General features: G+C 40.6%; 2 protein-coding genes across 7 annotated transcripts; one reads left to right on the plus strand and one right to left on the minus strand.

The window, feature by feature from the left end:
* Window positions 1-3,612: 3,612 nt before the first annotated feature.
* Window positions 3,613-12,313, minus strand: LOC124151039 (LYR motif containing protein 1-like). Of its 6 annotated transcripts, none has more exons than XM_046523284.2 (5): window positions 12,235-12,313; window positions 10,453-10,692; window positions 9,312-9,372; window positions 8,328-8,359; window positions 3,613-5,155 (listed from the first exon to the last, which is right to left on the minus strand). In XM_046523284.2, the coding sequence occupies exons 2-5, from the start codon at window positions 10,603-10,605 to the stop codon at window positions 5,039-5,041; spliced, it is 363 nt and encodes a 120-aa protein (XP_046379240.2). In that variant the 5' UTR covers window positions 10,606-10,692; window positions 12,235-12,313; the 3' UTR covers window positions 3,613-5,038. The 6 variants fall into 6 exon arrangements, with proteins under 6 accessions (XP_046379240.2, XP_046379241.2, XP_048256688.1 ...); XM_046523285.2 differs by having other exon boundaries at window positions 12,082-12,306; XM_048400731.1 differs by having other exon boundaries at window positions 12,178-12,303.
* Window positions 12,314-12,544: 231 nt separating this feature from the next.
* Window positions 12,545-24,874, plus strand: LOC124151038 (TGF-beta-activated kinase 1 and MAP3K7-binding protein 1-like). The gene is made up of 7 exons (XM_046523280.2): window positions 12,545-12,676; window positions 14,719-14,855; window positions 16,234-16,387; window positions 17,320-17,406; window positions 18,096-18,234; window positions 19,108-19,333; window positions 21,094-24,874. The coding sequence occupies exons 1-7, from the start codon at window positions 12,617-12,619 to the stop codon at window positions 21,935-21,937; spliced, it is 1,647 nt and encodes a 548-aa protein (XP_046379236.2). The 5' UTR covers window positions 12,545-12,616; the 3' UTR covers window positions 21,938-24,874.
* The last annotated feature ends 2,037 nt before the right edge of the window (window positions 24,875-26,911 follow it).

The raw sequence follows: 26,911 nt of genomic DNA on the forward strand, positions 1-26,911 counted from the left end.
TATACAACACACTTCGCTTCAATGTTTTTTTTATAAATATGGCTTTTGACTCAATATGGTAAAATTGGACAATGAAGTGAGAGAAAATGATACATGATGTGTCATAGCTCAAAATCGCCAGATTAACTTCTTCGTATTTTATGTGCGCTTTATCTGATTGGCCATCTAATGAAGCACCCTGACAATGACATTAAATGAGAGGGTGGTGTAGTGTGACGGAGTGAGTGTGGTTTTACGCCGCCTTTAGCAATATGCAAGCAATATCATGGCGGGGGACACCAGTAATGGGCTTCACACATTGTACCCATGTGTGGAATCGAACCCGGTTCTTCGGCGTGACGTGCAAACGCTTTAACCACTAGGCTACCCGACCGTCCCGTTTGGTAACGGAAGGTTGGTATGTAGTGAGGGGAGGCTGTCTCGGCAATCGTGACAAATTCGCGCCAGTCTGCCTTCTTCGTGTATTTCCCACCAAACCGTTGAGTTCATTCACCCAGACATGAACTTACCGGTATCATTTCATCACTATACTAACTGTTCTATTAATCATTCCTCGTGCAATTTGATACTTATTTTTTGTCGCGAACAACTGGTATCATCATTTTCTTAGCGTGACACATGCTCATGACAGAACCGTACAATCGACTTATAGTGAAGACTTCTTATGATTGTGGAAATGGTTTTTGCATCTTTTATTTCATAATTATATATTCTGCGCTGTTGTCCCGATGCAACATAAATATCATTCATATATAAAAAGTAAAATATATCTGAAAAGACTAGCGCTGACCATTCTGGCATGCCTCTATGTGTCAATGAACATAAAATGGCCACTGTAGATGTATAACTACTGACACGAGGTATCGCTTCCAATGAAATCCCTTGGGATTCTCTGACACGTGATTTACAGTTTTGGTACAAGGTATTTCTGTTGCTGAGATACCCTTGTCGTGACATGGATCCTGTTTAGAGTATACATCAATACCATGTATCTATTTAAAGTAACACCAACGTGATATTTGACAGTGATGTGTGGATTGTGGAACGATACATTTGTTGGACACATTTTACTGACAAACCAGTCATCTCATTTCTCTTCGCTACCTGGAACTTGTAGATCAATAAAAGGTAAGCTGTCACATATTATGTCTGGGTGACAGGTGTCTGTCGCTCTGTAGATGTACTTTCATAAATACAGTCAAATTAAAACACATGTGAAACGCCATGGAAGGACCTGCTTGGCCTACCATCTCCAGCGCAACGTCATCACATGAACATCGTCTGTTTCCAAGATGGTCACAAGTGAATAGTCATATCATATGATACAAATAAGCCAAGGGAAAAAATACAAGGGTCATCGATATTGATTTCTGTTTTTCAATATGAGTATGTCATTTCATCAACAAGATACATTTCATCAGAAAATTTATACAGGATATATTTTTAATGGCTCTTTTATATTGAAACATATACTAAATAGGTGATGTTTTTTTCCAGGTGTAAATGTACTAACAGGACACGGTAGCAACGAGGTATCCAGGCCTAGCGAAATACAGCAGGTCCGAGAGCAGAGAGTAGCAATAAACCATGTTGGACTGGGCGTTGTGACAAACGCTGATAACACCACATCTTCGCAAACAATAGTCTTAGACATACATTCTCTCGTCATAGCTTGTAACATACTTTCTTTCAAGGTCGTTGGCTTTTCTTCACGAATCCCGGTTCGCTCCGATTATATTTCTAGGTTTGTCAGCAATATATATAACTGGAATACTGTTAAAAGCGGCGTTAAACCCAGATCACTCACTCTTAACAAAGGTGTGAAGTATCGTTAGAATCTCTAGGGTAGCAGAGAGCCTCAACTATTTTATGGTCTCTGGGATATATAAGAGAATGTCACACGTTGTTTTGCGGGGGTCAAAGATGGTCTTGGCAGGGAATCAGAGTGCAATGAAATGGTGCTACAGTGTGGAGCTAGAGATCACATATGACGCGGACAGCAGATGGAGATGGCAGCAGGTGGAACATTATTCACAGCTGACGGGTTGCTTGGATACAGGAATAGCACGTTGACGTGACATTAACACATATTATGGACCGGAATAGAACTTTTTTGTGTGGAAGTAGGTTAAGCACAGTAGTCAATACTAGTCGAGCAGTGTGTACAAAATCTGATAAAATGATCACAGTTACTTGTCTTCAGAATTCAGTAGCTAGTAATATATGACGTTGAAACTATAAAATATCTTTTGTTTGTTTATACGTTAGTATGCATTTGTTCATATTGTCCGAATAATATTGCAAAATGTTCTGCACAGCCTCCTCTTTAGACAGTCTTTGCTTTTAAAGGTTCGGGTGTCACATGTGGTACTATTCAGTGTATTTTATTACACGAAGTAGAACTTAATTGAACTTGAATGTCACGATAAATACTGTCAGCGGACCCACATAACAACGTGAAGGCAAAGAGTTCAAGTGCTTTTGGGGGCATTTTAAAAGTTCGATGTCGGATACAAAAGCAACGTCTGCAGGTTTTCCAAGTTTCAAAAATCACCTTTTCTGGGACTCTACTGTTATATTCAATAAGCAACAGCTCATTTGTAACCTGAAAAAATAGGTTACGTATCACTATCATGGGGAGAACGAGGAGCACAAAAAACACACTTTTTTGTGAGTTGCTGTTGATCTACGACTTATCATGCTTATGCTGATAACATTTATGCATTGATGATTTGTACTTTTTCCTTTAAGTACCTATCGAAGATGTCAACATTTTCACAATTAAGTTTCAGAAGGAGTTATGGAATTCGGTTTATCTTTGAAGCCGGACTTATGGATGCAATGTTGGCCATGTCACTAAGCAGCTTCATCCCACGCTGTTCCGATCACGTCTGCTCACTCCATCATAGTACATCATAGCTAACATAAAGCAACAATGTATCCACGTGTCGTGCTTTCTCCATGTTCTAGTTTAATTTAAGTCCGTGAATCAATTTGTTGTTCTATGCAGCCGTTAGCAGTATACCCTCTTCATCAAGGAGGTCTGAACCTATCGAGTGAGTGAGTGAGTGAGTTGGGTTTAACGCCGCTTTTAACAGTATTCAGTTATATCGCAGCCTGTCAGCTTAATGTGGGAGGAAAGCCCGAAGTGATGCAGGTCTTAGGCGTTTACCAGTTCGGTGAAACCCACGAGCACGGGTATGGTGCTGACAAACCTAGAAACATAATCGGGGCGAACCGGGAATCGAACCCACAATCATAGGTTTCTGGCGTGGCCAAGGGACGCAACTCTGCACAGCGAATTGCGGCGCCTTAGACGACTGGGCCACCCGTGCCCCCATGAACCTATCGAGTCTGGGCCAGGCAACACAGTGGTTGATAGCATGAACAACCATCTGGATATGATGACATAATAAAACCAGCCACAGGGTGTTGTCAGATGACGATGGGTGATATTTCAACAAATCCGAAATCAAACACATCTCTTTAAAGTATATCTTGTCAAGTTTCCGTGGAAAAACTCGCCCAAGAAATGAAACTAAAAAATGTAAGAATACTGGCCTGTATCTTCCAGGTATTGTCCAGTACTCAGGCTACAACAGAAGGTATCACTGGTTTATTATTCTGTTTATTTCACACATACAAAACGACTTGAGAGTTAAATCATGCAAACATGTTCGCATATCAAACTTGGAACCAGAGGAGGAAGACACTGCGGGTGTTGTGCCTCCTACTGAAGCTACAGTTGCTCTCTTGGATAGGCCAGGGAGTGCCTGCCATTGCACCAAATACCACTTGACCTACATCTCATATCATGTTTGTTTGTGTGTTGTTTAACCCTGCTCTCAGCAATATTCCAGCTATATGACCGCAGTCTGTAAATAATAAAGTCTGGACCATAGAATCCAGTGATTGATATCTTGAGCATTGAATACTCAATTGGGATACGATATCATGCATCAACCTAGTCAGTTGGTCTGACCAACTGATCCCTCCCATCAGTCGTCTCTAATGAAAAGCATAGGTTGGCGAAGACCAATTCCAACCTGGATCTTCACAGGTACCTCTTATATCAGAAGCACTCTTGGTGCTATGGCTGTCTTTAGTTACAGTGTGCCCTTTGTTTGTTGTTCAACACCCTACTCAATACTGCAATAATTTAGCGATATAACAGCATCCTGCATGTTATCGAACCTGGACCAATGATTGTTAGTATCAGCCATGATCCACTACGTCAACCACTTAACACTTAATCAACCAAGGCACCAAGTCCGACCACTTGATCCAATAAGTGACCTCTTATGACCAGCATAGGTTGTTGGGGACCTATTCTAACCCTGGCTAACCATGGCCCTTGAACTAACACTGCTCACAAGACCAACATAACCACATGCCCATGTCTGGTATTACAAATATCAGACTAAGTTTTTAAGGAGATAAACATCCTGTGTTTTTAAGTTTGATGTTTCGAAAATAGATTTGATAACTGTAAAATTCATTCAAAACCAAACGCCTTAGGTTAAGGTTCCAAATTTGAAGGTTTTACAAGTTTTGGATCACATACCTATACATATAAAAAGAAGTTTTGAGTAAAAAGATCTTTGTTAGGTCATTTCACTGTTCAAGATTGGCATTTTAGTAAAGGTATTTCACTTCAAAACAGTATCGACCTTGATGCTGTTAACACTTGGGCACTTAACACTTGGACACACACATATTTGTCCTGTCCTCTATCTACCACAAACATGGCTCGCATATACAAGGTAATGTTCTGACTTGCCACCATCTAGACCATACATAACTCACACATTCTTGTGGGATTTGATATACAAATTTACATCAGTCAGCAAATTTTACAAGTTGTCGGAGGCAAAGCTAGCCATACATTCCTTTCAAAACACAAAAACGCCACAGGACAGTTTGGGGTAACACGAATCCAACAATGGCAATATGGCATGACTGTAGGTAGAGGAATTCAAGACACAGATCTGGTTATCTTTACTAATCAACACTGCTGCTGTTACAGATCACCAGACACCTAGTCCTTGGTGTCCTTGTAGGACTTGAGGTAGATGGGTTTGGACTGTTCTATCTGGCGCTTCTGTGCCCTCATCCTTGCCCCGCGGGGCGGCAGAGTCTGCTGGGGAATGTTCACCTGTAACGCCACAAAACACTGTTACATATCTAGCTTACCTGTACATGTAGTCAACAGTTTAACATGTCAACAAAGATAGACACTTGCTGTTGGCATTGATATTCAAAAACTTTTCACATTAATACTGAACACTAAAATTAACACCAACATCCTTATGATTTCGAACGAAATATGACGTCATCACCAGAAGAAATATACATGCCCATGTACAGAGGAGAAATCAGCTAAATATGCAGTTTGAGAGACGTAGAAGCATGGTAAGAACACAAAAGTCAAAAATATTAATACTGCTAGATTCAAAACAGATACGTCCCACAATTAATAAACATATATCAATGTAATTTTATTACTTGTAAACAAAATCAGCTGAGTAATGAAAATAAATAGATTTTTCAGTATGGCCTCTGTGGCAGTCCGCATCAGCCTTCAAACAAGGGATCTAAAACGTTATCAGATTAAAAACAAGAGAACGATGGAAACAGCGAACAGATAAAACAAAACCGACTAAAACAGACGGTTTATGACACTGAATTCACTAACTGCTTCTTTTATTCATTCTCCACCATTTGCTTCCATGCATTTTATACAAAACAGCAGAAATCTTGAAGTCTTTTTCACAAACACAAAGCGTGTTCTGGCCCTATTTCCACTGCTGAGGGAATTAAATGGATCATTGAATGCAACAGCTGCCAGTTACAGAGGTAATTATCATGGCGACGCTGACAGCCAGTCAGTCAGGTTGTGCCAGGAAACATCACACATCACCCACAAGGTGCAGTAGCACCAGCTGTCTTCTACAGATTCTCCCAGAACAGAGCAGAGTTTGTTACAATCAATCAAGAATGTACTTTTATAATTCAACAAACACAGTCCCACCTCTACTTCGTGTGATGTATGAATAATAACGAGGGATTCATAAAACCCCATGTGACCCTCGTGATCCTGCACATTGAATTTATCTTACTGACATGTTTTAATATGACATTGTAAAAGAATTAAAACAAATTCAATATTGATAGAAAACAGCTGTTTGATTGAATGGGGGTTAGCTTGTGCTTTGTCATGTGACATTCATTGACTCGGAAAAAGTGTGGGGTTTTTGTTTCAAAATGGGGAATAAGGGATTTATTCTGCCTCTCAGAAATCCACGTGCTGCCTGTCTTGCTTGTGGCAGGGTATAAGGGATTTATTTCCCTCCAAGGTGGGATACATAGTATTTTATCAAGATCAGAGCTCATCATTCTCACATGGAGGCATGATAATGCTGCATATACCGTCAAGAGGACTCTCAGCTCTGGTAATGGCAGGACAAGGAAGCAGGACTCAAGAGCTTCAGACACCACTTTGTTACTTCAACTTACAGTTTTGGATGCACTTCAATCTTATTATATTGAATACCCTACTTCTACAGAGACAATGTCAACGCTGCACGTGTGACTGTTTCAAAGCTAGGGGCGCCTGTCTGTGGATCATAGCTTCCTTGTCATGTGACCATGCATTCTACACGTCTTTATGACATGTATGTCACGATTCGGAAATAAATCTACGAGAAATGGGAATTAGGGATTATGTCCTGGGGAATTATAAGTTCTGAGCCTTGGCAGTGACTTCCAACATTAATTCACCAAGGACAGATAATCCGTAATTCTGACTTGCAAATAAGTAACTTTTTAAAATTACTCAAAGTAATTTTTTCTGAGAAAAAACAACAAAATGTTTGTGTCTTTGTGTCTTCTCTAGTGGAGACATCAGGTCAGTCAGTTTACTGTTGGAAAGATGGCACATAAAATTGTTTTTGATATCTTAAACAATGGATGGTGTCATCTTCATATTGCCCATGTTGTTAACTAGCCAATCAGCATGACACAGATATTGTAATGCTCAGTGAGTGAGTGAGTGAGTGAGTGAGTGAGTATGGTTTTACGCCACTTTTAGCAATATTCCTTCATTATAACGGCTGGGACACCAGAAATGGGCTTAACAAATGGTACTCATGTGGGGAATCAAACCTTGGTCTTCAACTTGATGAGCGAACGCTTTAACCACGAGGCTACCCCACCACCCCTGCTCAGTGAGAATTACTGACAACAATTTCACCAATAACCTATGGGTGCCCCTGGGTACTAATGAAGAATACTACAGGACAACATAGGGATGTGACTCAATTCATCAGCTGATATACCACGAGTGCATGTTTCTGGAATTTGATTTCATTCTTTTTGAAATAATACGTACTCAAAAGGATTTGAATGTCTAAATATTAGAATAATCACTGATTTCATTGGAGTGGAAATAACTAGACACACAGGGAGTATCTTGAAAACCTTCAGTGGACGAGTTGTTACACCAGGGTAAGGCTCTGTTGCGTAAAGGGAGAGAACTAGTGTCATACAGGATGATGAACAAGTTATGTCCCTTTAACCACATTTCAGAAGTAAAACTTCTCTAAGAAAATGTACTTTCACTGCCATCACTGATTGCTCCATTATGTTGAATAAGCTAGTTATTGGATTCGGTGACTTGACCGATTGCATGCCATAGTCCACTGAAGATGTTGATGCTCATAATATCAATCACCAGATTGCATGGTCCAGACGCATGTATTTACAGGTTGCTGTCATACATTACTTAGCTTTGGTTAGAAAAGGGTTAGTGAGGTGTAAAAGTAATCCCCACAGTACTAACTAAGTATTAAAGTCTATTTGTTTTTACAACAACCTGTAACCCGTGAAGATCCGGGCTATTATTGGTCTTCAGCAACCCATGCTTGCTGTAAAAGGCGACTATGCTTGTCATAAGAGGCGACTAACAGGATCGGGTGGTCAGGTTCGCTGACTTGGTTGATGCATTTCATTGTATACCAATTGCGTAGATCGATGTTCATGATGTCAATCACTGGATTGTCTCGTCCAGACTTGATTATTTACAGACCACCGTCATATAGCTGGAATGTTGCTGAGTGCAGCGTTAAACAACAAACAAACAAAAACAAATACAACAACCTGTACATGATCGAGTCTAGACCATCCAAGTGACTGACATTTGCGATGCCCACAGTCAGGGCACTGACATCAACCACGTCACAGAGTCTGACCACATGACCCATTAGGTCGCCTCCCAGGCTGGGGACCAATACCACCCGGACCCTACAGGGCTTGTACAATGTACTTACTGGACGGGGATATGGAAGTCTGTAGTGAAGAGCTGAAACATACACAAATAGACATTCCAGGTGATATTCAGGGAGGGTGGTGGGTGCTGGGATATAAAAAATAAATAAACTGCTCCCTGAAGTAGACACAATTTATGGATTACAACTTCTTAATACTGTAAAGGCGACATTTGGGTTTAGATCCTTATACTGTTGTCTTGCTTGACAAGGCTATAAGGTTCACACTGAAACGCCACCTTTACCATGTTTACAGTATTAAAGATGTTGTTATCCATAAATTGTGTCTACTTTGTTATCCGTCAACTTCTAAGTAATGCCTGTCAACAATTTGTTCCCCAAAGGTCCTGCAATAAAATAATTTGTCACCGAATCTCTTAGGAAACACAAGGATGGGGCACTGTTCTGACCCAGAATCCCCAGAATGATGAGGGAACAGAGGCATATTTAAAACAAAGCCCCTTGCCTAAAGTGGAACCACGTATTAAATATCATATGTAGGGCAGGACCGAGGCTCGAGAAACTCCCAGGAGTCAAGCTTGTCGGCCACGGTCCGCTATCTATCTCTGCAGCCAACTCTGCTTATTTTAACCTGATTGTGACCTTTGCAGTTTCACAGGACAACATACCACTAGAGCTTCTTGTGTTTTTAAAGCTGCACTCATTATTCAAGCGGCATGTCAATAATCAGAATCTTGATGGGGTACAACATTTACAACATGTGAGTGAGTGAGTGAGTGTGTTTTATGCCATTTTTAGCAATGTTCCAGCAATATCATGGCGGGGGACACCAGAAATGGGCTTCACACATTGTACCCATGTGGGAATCGAAACTGGGTCTTTGGTGTGATGAGCGAACACTTTAACCACAAGGCTACCCCAACAGCCCCTTACAACATGTAAATAGTAATTTTTAGCTATCCAGGTACACAATGTTACAAGAGTAAAAGGTTTCGCTGACAAGTTCTCAGATGGAACAATACTCACCTAGTTCTATCCTCGTCTCTGCTTCTCGCACAAACTCCTGTATTTCGTTCTGGTCAGTCACCTGTTTCAACACACACACTGATTCCTACTAGGCCTGGTCAGGGGGACGGCAGTGACACTAGCCAGCCACAACCTGACAGATGTCACGTCACAACTTGGGACAAGAAAACACAGGGTATGAGGAGCTAGTATGCAAAAGCATTTTGGCTGGATAATGTCACTTTGTTGCCAGTGTTCCCGCTGGCTCTTGAAACTGCCAGTCCTAGTGGTCTGGCAACTCTAAAAACTACCAGTCCTAGTGGTCTGGCAACTCTAAAAACTACCAGTTCCAACTTTGAACAAATAAAAAACCCTGTGAAAATTGTGTGCTTTTAATTCTTTCAACATCATGATCAACATTTCACTGGAGACTAAATTGCTAAAAATAGATATTTAACCGCAGAGCGAAATGTTATTACTTGTACTAAAAATAGACAACGGGAAACTCTGATAATAGACAAAGATGACTTTGTTAAAAAAAATAGGTTTTGTTCAACAACAAAGATTTATAAGGTACTTTATTTGCCGGTCGACAGGGACTGGCAATCACATGAATTACCAGCCAAGGCTAATTGTACACCTACTGCCTTGTTTACATCGCATCTGTTACCAGACACCTGCCTTGTTTTCCCCAATCTGTTACCAGACACCTCCCTTGTTTTCCCCGATACTGTTACCAGACACCTGCCTTGTTTTCCCCCAATCTGTTACCAGACACCTCCCTTGTTTTCCCCGATACTGTTACCAGACACCTCCCTTGTTTTCCCCAAATCTGTTACAGACACCTGCCTTGTTTACACCGAATCTGTTACAGACACCTGCTTTGTTTACACCCAATCTGTTACCAGACACCTGCCTTGTTTTCCCCGATACTGTTACCAGACACCTGCCTTGTTTTCCCCGAAATTGTTACCAGACACCTACTCCTTGTTTTCCCCAAATCCTCCACCAGACACCTACTCCTTGTTTTCCCCAAATCCTCCACCAGACACCTACTCCTTGTTTTCCCCAAATCCTCCACCAGACACCTACTCCTTGTTTTCCCCGAAATTGTTACCTGACACCTGCTTTGTTTTCCCCAAATCCTGCACCAGACACTTACAGCCTTGTTCTGCCTGAAGAGCTGTCTCGCTTCAGTCCTGATGTAGTCTCTTTCTGTTTGGGTTTCTGCAGCCACTCCTGACTGTGACTCCCACGATCTAGACAGTCGCAAGATCTGCCGATACAATGCCAACACACGCCCCCTGGTGCCCATCTCAATCAACTCTGGTACCACATTACAGACGTCCGTTGAAAAATATGTGCTGATTAAACAAATAAATCCTGTTGATGTACAAGTTACCTGCAAATGAGAAGTTTATAACAATAAATAGAGTTTACAAACATAATGAAATAATACATACATAAAACCAATGGGGATAATTAACATCTGCCATGTCTAATCTTGTTACTTGGTGTCAGCACCTGAATGTTTGGATACATTGTCAGGAGTGTAAAGCTTTGGCTTTTTCACCTTGGAATGAAAATGAACATGGGATAAAAACGACATGGTCTAAAAAAATATTTCATACAAGCTAGTGTAAAAAGGCACTGGAAAAAAACCTCTTGGGCATCCATGTTAAACAATCCAGAACCTTAACTCAGTACAGCATGGGAATAGAGCTGACAAACAATAATACATAATGAGGGTAAGTTGGGATTCAAACCCACGATCATAGGTTGTGTAGCGGCCATAAAATATCTGAGTCCTGGACTTCTGATGCCTTGTCCACATGACCAAAGATGTTAACCCCATCAGCAAGCTGACAAGGTAAGGATGCCATCTGTGGGATGACTCCATGCCCTTCTTCAGTTGCAAGGACGCTAAAGGGACACAACTCTGCACAAATAAAAATTGAGCAAATAGATATTGCCTTTAAGTTATTTACGCTGTCCTTACAGATGGTATCCCAGTCTCTTGTCACGCTCAGTTGCATTAGTGAAACAAATCGACTCACGGCAGCTAGTGCCCCTTTAAGTACATATACATGCAGTATGTATACAAGGCTGGGAGGTGTAGGGGGTGTTTAATGGGGGTTATCATCCTTTCAACTAAAATATCTTCAAACTGTTGATTTATTGATATATTATTTACTAAAGATTTTCATTGCCATACGAATCACCTTTCACCTTAGAATCGGCCTCATGTTATAGTGTGTGGACGAGAGTTAATTGCATCAAGTAAGTGTTTTTGGTATGCATTTTAACTAGGGCTGGGACGAGTCCAAATTTACTACCCGGGTACCCACCACTCTTTACCCGACCCTACCCTGGTACCCACTGTAGGTCTCAGGAGATGTCTCAAAATGTCTGATTGGGAACATTTTTAGCATAGCCCTACCAAAAAATGTATTTAGATACATGTATTAAACAATCTGGTCATTCGTACACTGAAGTTGAATTAAGTTATATCTTTAATCAACCATATGAAAAATCAGAAGGAATGGGTGCATAGTCAGAAAGAAATGCGAACATAAATGACTTGTAGTGTAGCCATAGAGTTCTAGATATTTTTTTGTCATTAAACTGAATATCACGTGACTAACCACGGGTCTGGATAGTCCTGTGGGCACCCGGGTCCTACTCAGTAACCACCCGACCCGGGTACCAGAGTTACTCGTCCCAGCCCTAATTTTAACTTCCAGTCACGTTGTAATTTGACATATTCATCAGCTGATTTGACTGGCCGTACGTAGGTCACAAGGTGTCCATTTCGGTAAGACGACAACTACCACTTCTGCCAGTACTAAATCAGATTTATTCTAAGGAATATTTTTCTAGTTCATAAATTTATGACGGGCAGCAAGGCAAGTCCCGCATCGCAGTTTGACCATGGAGCCTTAACCTTCTCTTCAGCCGGTCCGTGTCTTACATGTGACAGCTGTCGGTACGGAAGTTTTCAATCCGGGTTGCATGTAAAAATATGGAATGCATGGTTTAAAACGAATTGTGAACCAATGTCTGGTTGTAGATGTACACGATGTTTCTAAAAGGAAGACTATATATAAATCAAATATGTCTATTTATGTATTTTGTATAGATACTTTTGTAAAATAGATGCTGAGGATATATTTATTATATATCGTTGACGGCTGACCAAGTCTTACTTTTAATATAACACGCTGACTGCTAGGTATACTTCCGGGTTCCAACTTCCGGAAAATACTGGAAAGTTGGGGATTTCCAAAAGTTTTTTTGTAGGTGTTTATCGGCCTGTTCCCGAAGTCATGAGCGACGGGAGATTAACAAATGGGTCGGTAGGACACCCTCCTAGACTAGGAATGCAGGTGCGTAATGCCACTGGCTTCAAATGCAATTTTAAGTTAAAAGACGGATGCACCTTGACAGCTTGCATATTCTATTTCTCCTGGAAGGAAGCATTTTTTAGGCTCATGTTACTGTGACCCAAACTTTAGGATAATGTTCTGGTATGATGCAAAATGTTGATGCACTGTGTGTTCTCTGCTGAATGGATGCGTTGTCACATATGCCATATTTTAATTGTAATGGCTGCACCATACTTACATCTGTACAAATTGTCTGACTATGTTTACGGATATTTTATTTTTTAAATGTGGGCGTGTACATGTCCATGGATGCATTGTTAGCTACTGTTTGCCTTGACACAAAAACGACAAGTGTATCCTATGTTTAATGACAAACAGGATTTAAAAGGGCTATATTTTAGTGTGACTTGAGTGTATGGTGAAGATTTAAATCTTCCTCAGAATCATGAACACAATATACACATTCATTGTTATTGAACTTGATGTAATCCAACATTCAATGAAATTTATGCCAAAGACTTCTTACCAATGATTATCAATAATCATTTTACAGAGTGACCCGTCAATTCCCAATAGGTACCATTACCATGGATGTATTTTAATTTAAGTCTTATCTGCTTATAGCAGGAATGTTCAGTAGTCATTGTTTCAAATTTAAAATAAGAAGATATGATATATGCTTGTCTTATAAAGCATTTAAGTGGCATCTTTTATCATGTTCATAGGATTGGGAGTGAAAGATATCTGTAAGCATGGTTAGAATAATCAAGATAATTTCACAGCTATGAATATAAATAACTTGATTAAATGCATTAAGTTGTAGACTGATTGGCATGGTATGCATAGTTAGTATGTAATTAGTCAGGAAAGAAAAAAACTTTAAAATATTTTGAGCTGGAAACTTATCAGTGTTGTACCAAGAATCTGTACAAGTAATTTAATACTTGAACATAGGGAGTAATGATCCTAAACAATTTACACGGGTATAAACTTTTCCAAACCAAATACCACATTTTTTAAATAAGGAATTGAGAAAGAAAAGGCTAATTAAGAAAAGTATTCATACTCATATGCTAACGAGGTGAGTTTAGTTATCACAGAAGCATGTGATGTCATCGATTTTATGATGACATCATAGAATTCCAGAGTGATGTCAGCATTCCAGAGTTGTGTCATGTCTGTCTCACAACTGTGAGAGTTCACATAGAGAGAGTTCAGAAAACTGCTGATATAAAAAAACAATATACATAAACAATATGTGTTTGCAGCATGTTCAGAGTTGCAGATTGTATCTGGTATGATTTTAACATTTGAACCCTCTTGGCTAATGCTGTGGTTTCCAAAAGAAGTTTCCACTTGTCAAATACTCAATAAAACCTGCAACTCTGAAAACATGTTTATCTCCTAATTAGAATGTGACATTAGTCCTAAGTAAATCAGTGTGGCCCAAACCAAAATTCATAATGCCTTGGATTTCTTATTGATTGGTTTACAAGACTGACGAATATATAAAAGCTGATATTGGAAATCTTTTTGACAAATTTGGAAGGTGGGATATGTTTACTTTACTCTGTTTCACAATTATGTGTTGTCCCATGAACATACAGAGTACATGACAACATAAATGTTTTGGCCTAAAAGCAAAAGAGTAAATTGTCAGCCAACAACATCAAACCATCCCACAAATTTATCTGGTTTCCAAGAATTATTTAAGTGTATGATTCATGGCTGTTTAGAGGACATGATAGTTAGTTATTGTGGAAGTTGAAATTGACTACTTATGCTGAATGCAGGAAAAATATTTTTTAAACCGAATAATAAAAATCTAAACATGCTAAAAGACCTTTTCGTGCTTATGAATAACATGGTGTCCAAATGAGTTCCTATTACTAAACCATTGTGGGTTCTCCAATATATCATCATTAACAACATGAGGCCAAGTCACTGAGATAAGTTAGTCCTTTCACAGTTAACATGCGTAGTGATCCCAGAAGTGTTAGAAGTAAGCATTCTTGATGTCATGGTTACCCCCCTTGTTACAGGGTCACGCTCTGAGCTGGACGGATGACCTCCCGGTGTGCTATCTGTCGGGCGTTGGTTTCTCCACCAATCAGATTTACAGAGATGATGGCCACCGACGCGAAGAACATGAGTTTGAAGACAAGAGCTTCCATTTTAGGTTTTTATCTAATTAATGTTATCTATATCATGTATATTCAACAATTATTGTTAATATTTGTTATTGTTTCAAGGGAAATGAAGATACAGCAGATGGGGAGCCTTTATATACAGGGGCTCCATATATGGTCTTGTTGGAGGAAATTACCTCCAAATTTACACACTTGATCACACAAGCTACCTACAAATTTACACACTTGATCACACAAGCTACCTCCAAATTTACACACTTGATCACACAAGCTACCTCCAAATTTACACACTTGATCACACAAGCTACCTCCAAATTTACACACTTGATCACACAAGCTACCTACAAATTTACACACTTGATCACACAAGCTACCTACAAATTTACACATTTGATCACACAAGCTACCTCCAAATTTACACACTTGATCACACAAGCTACCTCCAAATTTACACACTTGATCACACAAGCTACCTCCAAATTTACACACTTGATCACACAAGCTACCTCCAAATTTACACACTTGATCACAAAAGCTACCTACAAATTTACACACTTGATCACACAAGCTACCTCCAAATGTACACTCTTGATCACACAAGCTTCCTCCAAATTTACACACTTGATCACACAAGCTACCTCCAAATTTACACACTTGATCACACAAGCTACCTAAAAAATTACACACTTGATCACACAAGCTACCTCCAAGTTTACACACTTGATCACACAAGCTACCTCCAAATTTACACACTTGATCACACAAGCTAACTCCAAATTTACACACTTGATCACACAAGCTACCTCCAAATTTACACACTTGATCACACAAGCTACCTCCAAATTTACACACTTGATCACACAAGCTACCTCCAAATTTACACACTTGATCACACAAGCTAACTCCAAAATTACACACTTGATCACACAAACCTTCCCCTCTGTTCACACTCTAGCAGGCATGAGTATGAGTGGGATTAAAGGATTGAAATATTCTCCTCTTTCTTTCAACAACAGAAATGTGACAAAGGCCATTTACGTCATATAGTGAGTTCACCAATTGGTGAGAAAACAATGTGCGAAACATACTACTTCGCCAAACTTCGTTAAAATAGATGTTTTTGAAAAATTCAAGTGAATATCCTTGATACAAATAAAGAAGAGTTCTTATTTTTCCATTCATTTTTTCTTGATGTTAAGATCAGCTGGTGATACGCCAGGAGTACCAGGGAATGAGAGCACCACAAGTTGTAAAGGGGGACAACCTCTTCTTGGTCACTCCGAAGTATTGCTAGTTTCTAGTAGAGCTCAGTTTCAGACATCTCCTCCCTGTTTCTGTTGATATCTGGCACCCCATGTGTGTCAGGTGTGTTTCTTTACCATCTGAAAGCTGCTTTTGTCTTTGCAGACCGTTTGATGGGTGTTTTCTGTACGGCATGTTTGATGGCCACAGTGGAAGCAAGGCTGCCAACTTTGCTGCTCAGCGTATGCCAGCAGAGTTGTTGTTCGGACAGCTGAACAACAAAACATCCGATGAAGCCATCTTGGAAGTTTTGCGCCAGGTCTGACTTAGATTCCCCCTTATATTATGCATTTAGGTATCCTCACATAATGGGTTTTAGGGCGCTTTAGAAACATTTGTAGTTTTCTCACTAAGCACATGAACATCTGTCAAACATCCCATTCACCTATAAACAACTTTATCTTGAAAACAAGCCATCACTCAAGTATTTACAATGTCTGCATGTCGTCATACCTTTCGTTATAGTGGGAGAAATTGCGATAAACATGGCTGTCAAAAACATATAGTTATAGAGGACTCTCATTCCAGGCTGAGATGTAATATGCCTAAAATGTCAGTTTGTTTGCAGCAGTAAAACTAAGATGGGACATTTAAAAAACAAAGAAGGAAAACTAATTTTCAAATATTTATTATTTTAAAAACAAAAATTTCAATACTGACACATATTATTACTTACTGTTGTTTAAGAAAATCAACAACATGCAAATGAAACCTATTTGAAAGAAATATCTGTTTGCATGATAACAAAATTATTTTGAGTATTGAGTAATTTGTTGTATGCATCTCTATACAAAAACATGTGCGTGTATTGTTCAATTGATATAAATGAACAACCAATAATGGGTTTTTTAAACACTAAGATGGGACTGGGCATCTCCCCTTCTGCCTCAAAAGTGCACCTAGTATCTGTGTTTAAATCTGGACTCCAAACATACCTCTTTGAATGCTACAACTGAATCAAATGGAACTACCATTCGTTGCTCTGAGGCCTGTGTGAAATGCCTACAATCACATTACAGGTAGCAGGCTGTGGTTCATATTGCCTAATATAAATTGATCCATACGTAGCAGGGCGTGGAGGAATCTTACAGATAACATTCCTACCATGTCAGCTTGCTGAATGGAATTTGTCATGTTATAAATGGATGTATCAAATGTACATGTTGCTGAGGATTATGTTTGTTCTTGCAGGCCTTCCATGCTGTGGAGAAGGGGTATTTTGAAACCATTGATGACCTACTTGCTCAAAAGACCAACTGTCAGCTGGAGCTGCCCGATGTAAGTGATTTGGTGGTATTCCTACAATTCAAATTGTATTTTGAAACTAGAGCCAATGTGTTTCCTAATCGTAAGTATCATTTGTTAGGAATAAAACTTGTATTATGCAAGCCTTTGGCTTTTGTCTCACATAACACAACTTATGTTCCTAACATATGATATGTACAATATGGAAACACATGAGGGTAATAATATCTTTTTCACATAGTTTATTCTTAAAATAACCCGGGGGCATGGGTGGCCTAGCCGTCTAAGGCGCCGCAATTCACTGTGCATAGTTGCGTCCCTTGGGCATGCCAGAAACCTATGATTCTGGGTTCGAATCCCGGTTCGCCCTGATTATGTTTCTAGGTTTGTCAGCACCATACCCGTGCTCATGGGTTTCACCGAAGTGGTAAACGTCTGAGACCTGATTGCTTTGGGCTTTCCTCCCACATTAAGTTGACACGCCGTGATGTAACTGGAATAATGTTCAAACCAGCGTTAAACCCAACTCACTCACTCACTTAAAATAATCCATGATTGAGCTGTATTTTTACTCAATGTAGAATCTGTGACAATCAAGTATGAATGCAATGTTTGGGTGAACCGCAGCATATTGCGGCAAATTAAGTACAGCCATGCTTGTCTACAGAATCGTGAAAGTCTGGTTATCACTTATTACTGATACATGTATTTCTGTACAACAGGGCATCACCCATTACGATGCCTTCACGAAGTACCCCGACATTGTCAACAGGATTCAGCAGTTGGATCTGGAGATAGCAGGGGGGACAACTGCGTCAGTCGTGCTCGCCTTCAATGAGAAGCTGTATGTGGCCAATGTTGGTAGGTGAAGTCGTGTTTGTACATTGGTCTATTGTTCTCCTTCACAGGTATGCTTACTCTCCTACACGTGTATAAGTTCTTCAGTATTGTATTATGAGCAGGATTGATATTCCTGTGTTGGATGTCCACATTTTATATCATGAAAGGCCTTGTATAAATGCACGTGATGTGACCGCCTCCGTGGTTTAGTGGTAAAGTGTCCACCTGGAGAGTGGAAGGTCCGGAGTTTGATCCCCGGTTGCGTGATGCCAAAAGACATTAAATGATGGTACTTGTTGTTACCCTGTCTGGCGCTCAGCAAAAGGCGCTAAAACTATGTATGAGTGGGGTGTTCATGTTAAACTGTTGCATGGTATCTCAGTGTGCTAGCATAATAAATTGGCCTCAGTCCGGACTAGTACAAGCAGCCACACACACACATACACGTGCATGCACAGCCCTATTTAAGTGCAATAATCTTGGATGCGACGTCAAACCCCATTACCCCTCACCTAATGCACATAATGTACACAATTAATGAAATACTGTTCAGAGTGGTGCTAACACCTCCATGTTGTGGTGGAAGGTCAGTGGAACATTGAAAGATGGTCCTTGTTGTTACCCTGCCTGGCACTGGGCATTAAGAGGATAAAACAAGGACCGTCCAGCTCGAAGTCAGTATACTGTGAGTGGGTATCCTTGTTAGACTGCTCATGGTATCTCAATGGGCTAGAACTATAAAAGTCCATAAGTCCAGACTTGTACAAACAGCCCAAGTGCATGCATGTCGTTATTAGCATGATTAGAGTGAAAAATCTTGATCACAACATTAAACATCATTTCACCTCACCTCAAAGTGATGTGAATCCCAAACTCGCTCTCTATTGTGTTCAGGTGATTCGCGAGTCCTGCTGGTGGTGAAGGAGGACAACCGTGTTCGTGTCACGCAACTCACATACGACCACACACTCAATGATGAATCAGAGCAACGACGCCTCACCAGACTAGGTCTCGATGTGGAACGACTCAAACAGCTGAGGAAGATCGGAAACTCTGACAACACACGCTGTATCGGTGACTACCATGTGAAAGGTGGTTACAAGGACATCGATATTCTAAGGTTGGAAAACATGCATTTCGTATTAGTTGGATTCCAAAATGTTTGGCCTAAAAATCAATGTTGGTGGTAAAAGAAGAAGTGAAACCATTTCAAATTACAGATATTAATAATAATTTCTATTATATAATGAAAAACACAACAGTTATTGTGTTGGCTGTCTTTGGTTTGAGCAGATTTAAGACACAATATCAGTTGACATTGTCTTCTAGGTTTGTTTGTTGATTGTTGTTTAATGCTGCACACATTCCAACTTTATGACTCTGGCCTGTATATAATTAAATCTGGACCAGACAATCCAGTAATTGATATTGTGAGCAACGATCCATGCCGTTCGGAGTACGATGACAAGCAATCAACTAAGTCATTGAACCTGTTCCACAAAACGATCTTAGCGCTAAGTTGATCGTAACTCCCATACTTTAACGGAGGCTTCCGATCATGGTAGTGCTAAGATGGCTTTGTGGAACAGGGCCCTGTTCCGTTTGGTTGCCTCTTACGACAGGCAAAGGTTGCTGGGGATCAATTCAACCCAGGTATCCCTGCAGGGTTTTTGGAAATGACATGATGTTTTAGCTTTTGCATAAATATTTGAGTAGTACATGTATTTCAATGATCATGAAGCTTACGGCTGTCAAATGTAAATACAATATTTGACATAGCGCAGACTTTCATCTTATTCAAGGATATTGGGATTTTGAGATATTTCAATACTGTTCATTATAAATGGAAAATATTTGTTTGGTTTTGACGAAAAAATAACATCTGAAATGACATAAAGAAAGAATTTCACATGTTATCCAAGAGCTGTGACTTGTGAGAAATTGGTTTTCAGATGCAGAGCTATATTTTGGTTCAGACTCACTTTCTAAGCATTGAAACTAATTCTAGCATACATGTTAAAGTTTAACTGATGGTAACAAATATTTCTATTTTGATAAGATATACAATCAAAGTTCATTTTATATTTTAAAATATATTTTGATGCATCAGGGAAAGTCCCCTCTATAAAACACAGTAAGCATAAGGCTTCACAAATACTATACAAATAATTACTCGATGAGGTCAATGTGCAAAAACAAGGACAGGGGACCCGACCCCAGAGATGGTCTGACTGCTGAAGTGATCGGGTCGGAGTGTCTTTGTTTTTGTACATTGACATTCTCAAGAGTTTTCATTTGTTTTCCTATACCGAAATTTACTTTGAAGTTTTTGAAGCCTTTAAACTGTCCTCTGTTTCATTACAGTAACTTAGCTGTGAACCGTAAAAAGTTAGTATTCGAGACGCCATCTTGTTTTCTAGCAACTTGTCGTGACTTCTGACGTGACTTGTCAATACTGATCATGTGACAAGTCAATATTTGAGGTCAGTGTCACATGATTTGGTGGTCTACATTGAAGTGTAATGTTTTGTCACATGGTACGGATTAACCAATGAAATTGCCAGATTCTTAATAGAGGTATGTCAAAATCTAACATTATTTGAAATTTTATACTTATTTACTCATCTTACATCTCACTGGGGCCCCAATATGATTAGTGAAAGTTGCCATGACTCAGACTCGGGGTTTATATCTGTGTGTTTGAATCTAGTTCGCATGGATCTTTGTCCTTCACATCAGTTACTGAATTGACTGATCCAGATTTGATTATATACTGGCCACCAGCTTGTGGGTTAAACAAAACAACGAAAACAACAACAAAAACTCATCATCGAGACCAATGTAAATGCCTGAGCTATTGAAACTGTTGTTGTGTTTTAGTCATGCGAGAAGTGAGCCTGTGATAGCAGAGCCCCATCTTGAGGGAGGAGTGCCCCTGACTGACAACACCAGCTTTCTCATCATGATGTCCGACGGGCTGTACCAGGCCTTGCAGGATGCCACAGGCACGGAGAAGGTGAACGTGGAGATCACCTACATGGTTCTCCAGGAGTTCGGGAACCAGTCCACGCTGAATGGGGTGGCACAGGCCGTCGTGGACAAAGTTGTCCGTATACACCATGACACATACATGACAGCACAAGGCTACAGGAAACAGATTTGTCAAAAGAGAGATGATATCACATTGCTCGTACGAAACTTTCACCAACCTTTGGGCAATGGAGTTGAAAGTCCGACTGCAGCAACACGATTCAACCCAGTGCCTGTCTCTCTGCCCCCTTTCTTCAACAGCCCGTCCCCAACAGCCGTCCCCAGCCTCAACATCCCCAGCCCCATCAGTCCCTCCAACAGCAACTACTCCCACTCCAACCTCTCCGTGGGCAGCTACACCGATTCCCAGCCCCTCACGCCCACCAACAACCCCGGCAGTCGGTACCTCTCCACGGAGACCACCATGGGCACGAGAACCAGCACAGGTACCAGCACCAACTCCACCCAGAGCTCCGGCGATGCACGGCCCTTCCAGCAGAGGTACCAGGCACCCAAGCTGGAGCTGGATGAGAACGGCCGAGTGGAAGCTTATGTGGATTTCTCCGAGTTCTTCCGTGCTATTGAGAGGCTCACAGGTGACCAGCAAGCATCCTTTGAAGCAGATGTCAACCCCAAGTCCAGCTATGATCCCATCAGCGAGGAGTCTGAGACTGCAACAGGTCCCGAAGACTAGGAGGATGTGAATGATGTGTGCAGAAAATAGAACAGGGTTGTACAAATATATATTTTCAGGTAACCATTAAGATGAGTGCTACCAAATAATTACGGGTCCAGCAAAAAATTTGCTGGACAGCTACTCAACATATATTCTCAACCTCTAATGGGGCAGTTTTTCTACAAATTGTTTTCTTTAATTTTTTATGCAAAAATCATCCTCAAGTAGCTAGGGTATTATATCTACATTCTGTTATGATACCCTGGACTCATTCACTCATTATTCAGAAAGCCATGTAGCCATGAAGATCCGGGGTAGAATAGGTCTTCTGCATCCCATGCTTGCCATAAAAGGCGACAATGCATGTTGTAATAGGCGAGTAATGGGATCGGATGGTCAACAATAACACAGTACATAATGTGTGCACCATAACCATAGTAAGGGCCGCATTGGCTGATGGACTTCAAGGTTTACCTCAGTGCTAGACAAAAGTACTACCAGCAGCATAATGAGTGTAGGGCTTCTGCAGCAGCCCCTTGCTGAATTTGAAACATGTACTTGAAGCAAGAACCAATTTGAGCTAACACGTTCCGAACTAAAGTATCCAGTTATGGAGTGTCCATTGTGGAGTGTCCGTTTTTTAGCCTCCACTGTGGAGTGTCCGTTACGGAGCATCCATTGTGGAGAGTCCTTTATGGAGCGTCCAGTGTGAAGTGTCCACTGTGGAGTGTCCAGTGTGAAGTGTCCACTGTGGAGTGTCCATTGTGGAGTGTCCATTGTGAAGTGTCCACTGTGGAGTGTCCTTTATGGAGTGTCCATTGTGAAGTGTCCACTGTGGAGGGTCTATCGTGGAGTGTCCGTTGTGGAGTGTCCACTGTGGAGTGTCCTTTATGGAGTGTCCATTGTGGAGTGTCCATTGTGAAGTGTCCACTGTGGAGGGTCCATCGTGGAGTGTCCGTTGTGGAGCGTCCACTGTGGAGCGTCCATCGTGGAGTGTCCGTTGTGGAGTGTCCTTTATGGAGTGTCCATTGTGGAGTGTCCGTTGTGGAGTGTCCGTTGCGGAGACTCTATTGTGGAAGTCCATTGTGAAGTAACCGGACTCCCATGAACTGCTGTATGGTGGATGATTAGCAAGGTGTGTGTTGCTGTCACCCTAGATCTAGAGATTTTCCTGTGTGTTAATGTGTGTAAAATCTGCTGCTTTAGTATGGTACTACATTTATATACATAATGTCAGGTTAGCAACTGTATGGGCAATACTGTTTTTGTATTGGTTTACAGATCGGCCAATGCTAAATAATGCTTTTGACCAAATTTTAAGTATTGACTCCCAAAAAAGTGTATGTACATCATGTAAAAACAGTTAACTACAAGACTTGATAAGATTGACTTGAACATGCTGCATATGGCAGTATATTCAGATAACTCTTGAAAAACAGAAACAAATGTCTCATATTCTATTTTATTCCCCACAGAATAATATTCATAAAACATCTGTAAACCAAGACTTTAAAAACATTTCTCCTTGAATTGATAAGGTGCATGTGTGTAAGTTCTACCTGACTCTGTACCAATAGCTAGATTGGGAGAACACATTTTATCATACCTCCATGTCAGAATGATGAGATCTGACTGGTCCACGTGATCTTGATAAAATACTATGTATCCTGCCGTGGAGGGAAATAATTTCCTCAGAGGGTGAATAAATCGCTTATACCCTACCATGAGCAAAACGCCGCACGTGGGTTTCTGAGAGGCAGAGTAAATCCCTTATACCCTGCTTCGAAGCAAAAAGTCAATGAAAGTTACGTGACATAGCACAAGGTAACCTCCGCTCAATCAAACAAATGTTTGCTATCAATTTTGAATTTGTTTTAATTCTTTTATAATATCATGTTAAAACATGTTGGTGAGTTGTAGCAGGATCACTCGGGGTACAAGGGGTTTTATGCGTCCAGCGTTAGGTTTTACTATAGTATGTAGTATGTAATGAAGAGTTGTCTATGTCAAGATATGTGCCCCACTCACTGTAGTCTCATTAAATCAGGTGTTTTACTCCGATATAATACCTCTGACATGGCTTAGGTGAACATTCTAATGAGCCAATCAGTGTCAAGGCTTCTGAATTCCCGGTATATCTGATTTCTGTATCTTGATATTAAACTTAAACAGACAGTCCCAAAAGCAAATAATAAAGGCCACACCATAATATTGTTTTGGATATTTTTGACACCCTATTGTCTCTGACCATCATGGCATCCACAACTCAAAAGAGAGTACCATCAAAGGAATATTTGTGTTCTGTGTGGTTTTCATTTGTTGAGATCAAATTTTCAAATTGAGATGGTTAAGAAATGAAGCCATATCATTTTAGAAAGATGAGATCTAAGTGGCTCAATAGCCCAGGCATCCTTCATTTTGGGTGGTCAAAGTTCCCTTGGGGTTATTGAAACAACCTTCTGTGGAGTTGCCCTCAAATCTTCCCCTAGAAAGGTGTCCTATGGGAGTAAAACATGTGATCTTATTGAGATTGCCCCTCCTGCCATGGTCAGCTCTGTGGGGTGGGGGAGTACGCTATGTGTTTGCTTGTCAGACCAATACCCTGGTTTTAGTCCCCAAGTGGGGACAATGTGTGAAGCCCATTTTGGGTGTCCCTTCTGTGATAGTGCTTACCACTGTTGATGATACAGGGATCATGTTAGAATATAGTGTAGATATGTAACTGGCATATTAATTTGCTTGTACATAGTGTCCATATGTGTTTCATACATGTAAATAGTGTAAATTATATGTAAAGTCTATTCTCAATATCATTACTTCATAAGTGCAATTTTTTAATGGACACACTGTCAAGAATGAGTTGCATGAAATTGTAGAGAGTCAGTTTGTTTTTTGTAAAACTTGTCACATATTTAATCAAGCATGTCATTGAGAATGTACACCATTGAACCATGACTGGTGAGTTTGTTTTTTGTGCTTGTCATTAGGGGCTTTATGGTTCAACAACCTTGAGAAGGTCATCTGAAGGTCATCATCACACTAAGGCTGAAGATTCTGAAATACTTTCCAAACACATGGTTTACGGGATAAATATGCCCATCATTGCAATTTTCTCCCCTAAGAATGGTAAAGGTTGACTGTTATGCCTGGACAATGGGCGTAGCATCTCCAGTAGCGAGTGATTGGGTAACTTTGTTTAGACTAAAGAGTAATATCCCAGGTTTTCCATGGCTGCCTGTAAGTAAACAAGTTTTGTCCTGGCAGATCTCTGGGTGCTGACATGAGCAGTGGTCAACGACACGAGCATGATGTGGGGACACTGATACACAATGTTTGTTTGTTTGTTTGTTTAACGGCGAACTCACCAATGTTCCAGCTATATGACGGTGATCTATAAAGAATCGAGTCTGGACCAGCCAATCTGGTGATATCACAAGCATTGATCCTCACTATTGGGATAGGATGACATGCATCAACTAAGTTAGAGCCTGACCACCCGATCGGTTAGTCGCCTCTTACTACCAACATGGGTTACTGAAGACCTCTCCTTACACAGAATGGGCCAGCCCGGTCACACCATGGTAGCGTTAAATAGATCAAGTAGCATTTTTGCCATAGAGACATTTATTCTCCCTCCACCTCCTGGGATGCATGGGTTATGAAATATGATATTTTTTGGACTGCTACAAATTCCTTTGGTCACATGTGTTTCAACCTCCCAATAATCACCAATGGGCCCCAGCCACAATCATGGGTAATGTGGAACGTTTCTGGAGTTCTTACGCTTGTAGGTCTTCAACGTCTTTGTTTAGATATTGCTCAGGGTGCACAAACAAAACATGTTGGTGTTACGATGGTAAGTCTATATTGCAATATGGGAGTTACTGTCGCCTTGGCTCTATGATCGCTTTGAGGAACAGGACTCTGGCCAGTTCTTTAGGATGGGGCTCGTATGTCGTGTCGATGTTAGGCCAGTGAATTGAAACTGAATCTCTGCCCCCACCGTGACGTCTATGCAATATTGTCACCATGACTCGGTCTACAGACACCCATGTTTGTCGTAAAAGGCGACTAACGGAATCGGTGGTCAAAATCGTTGACTTGGTTGATGCATGTCATCGTATCTCAACTGCGTAGATCGATGCACGGAGATGTCAATCTATGGACTGTCTGGTTCAGACAAGATTATTTACAGACCTCCGTCATATAGATAGACTATTGCTGAGTGTGGCGTTAAACAACAAACAATCAATCAAACGGTCATTCATTCAGATGGCCATGTGTTCTTAGGTATGTAGTGAGCTCTAATGAAAAAAAACTGATTGCCCCTGTGGATCATGATCAGCTGATAATGTCTAGTGGTATCACACAACAGGAACTCATCTCGAGTTTCTCAAGGCCAATGAATCTAACTCCGTTCACAAGTGATCCCGTCAGTGTCATAACAGCAGATCAATGAAATCTGATCTGCAATGGCTTGTGGTAACTATAATATTGAAAAAAAACCCAATAATATCTGACAATCACGTTTAACTTTTCTGAAAGAAGCCGCCTGAACGTGAAGCTGTACCTGATTGGGTCCGTGTCACAAGCGATCGTAGCACTGAGATGGTCGTGACTTCCGGCAGACGACAATCGTAGCGGTAAGACTGCTCCGGGGTTGGTTTCAGTGCAGGCTTCCTTCACTCGGAAACGTATCTGCTTCACTGTTATAAGTTACAACGTCTAACCCCTAAATAAAACTAAACAACCATGACAGAACTTTCCAAATCCCCAGACCTGATCATGGGCGGATACAGCTTTTTTGAAAAGGGGGGTGCACAATTAAGATCTATTTATTGTAATTTATACAGAAATAAAGATCAGCCCATGCTGATATTTGACCAGCGTGTCCAACTCTTGTTGACTTGCTCTACAGAAATGTACAGGAAATTACCTGTCGGTAGGTGGGGGAAAAAGCAATTCTGTTTTTTTCCTCCTCCTCTACAGGTA

The sequence above is a fragment of the Haliotis rufescens genome, unplaced genomic scaffold, assembly GCF_023055435.1.
Source record: "Haliotis rufescens isolate VD_foot unplaced genomic scaffold, xgHalRufe1.0.p SCAF_20, whole genome shotgun sequence".
NCBI classification, from domain to species: domain Eukaryota; kingdom Metazoa; phylum Mollusca; class Gastropoda; order Lepetellida; family Haliotidae; genus Haliotis; species Haliotis rufescens.

Coding starts and splice junctions, on each gene's coding strand:
- LOC124151039 (XM_046523281.2), bottom strand. CDS start 11,084: ATGGCCGCTACACAACCTATGATC. Junction 9,373..10,452: donor TCTTCAGGCAGAACAAGGCT/GTAAGTGTCTGG, acceptor GTGTTGAAACAG/GTGACTGACCAGAACGAAAT. Junction 8,360..9,311: donor AGAGACGAGGATAGAACTAG/GTGAGTATTGTT, acceptor TGTATGTTTCAG/CTCTTCACTACAGACTTCCA.
- LOC124151038 (XM_046523280.2), top strand. CDS start 12,617: ATGAGCGACGGGAGATTAACAAATGGGTCGGTAGGACACCCTCCTAGA. Junction 12,677..14,718: donor CTCCTAGACTAGGAATGCAG/GTGCGTAATGCC, acceptor CCCTTGTTACAG/GGTCACGCTCTGAGCTGGAC. Junction 14,856..16,233: donor GACAAGAGCTTCCATTTTAG/GTTTTTATCTAA, acceptor TTGTCTTTGCAG/ACCGTTTGATGGGTGTTTTC.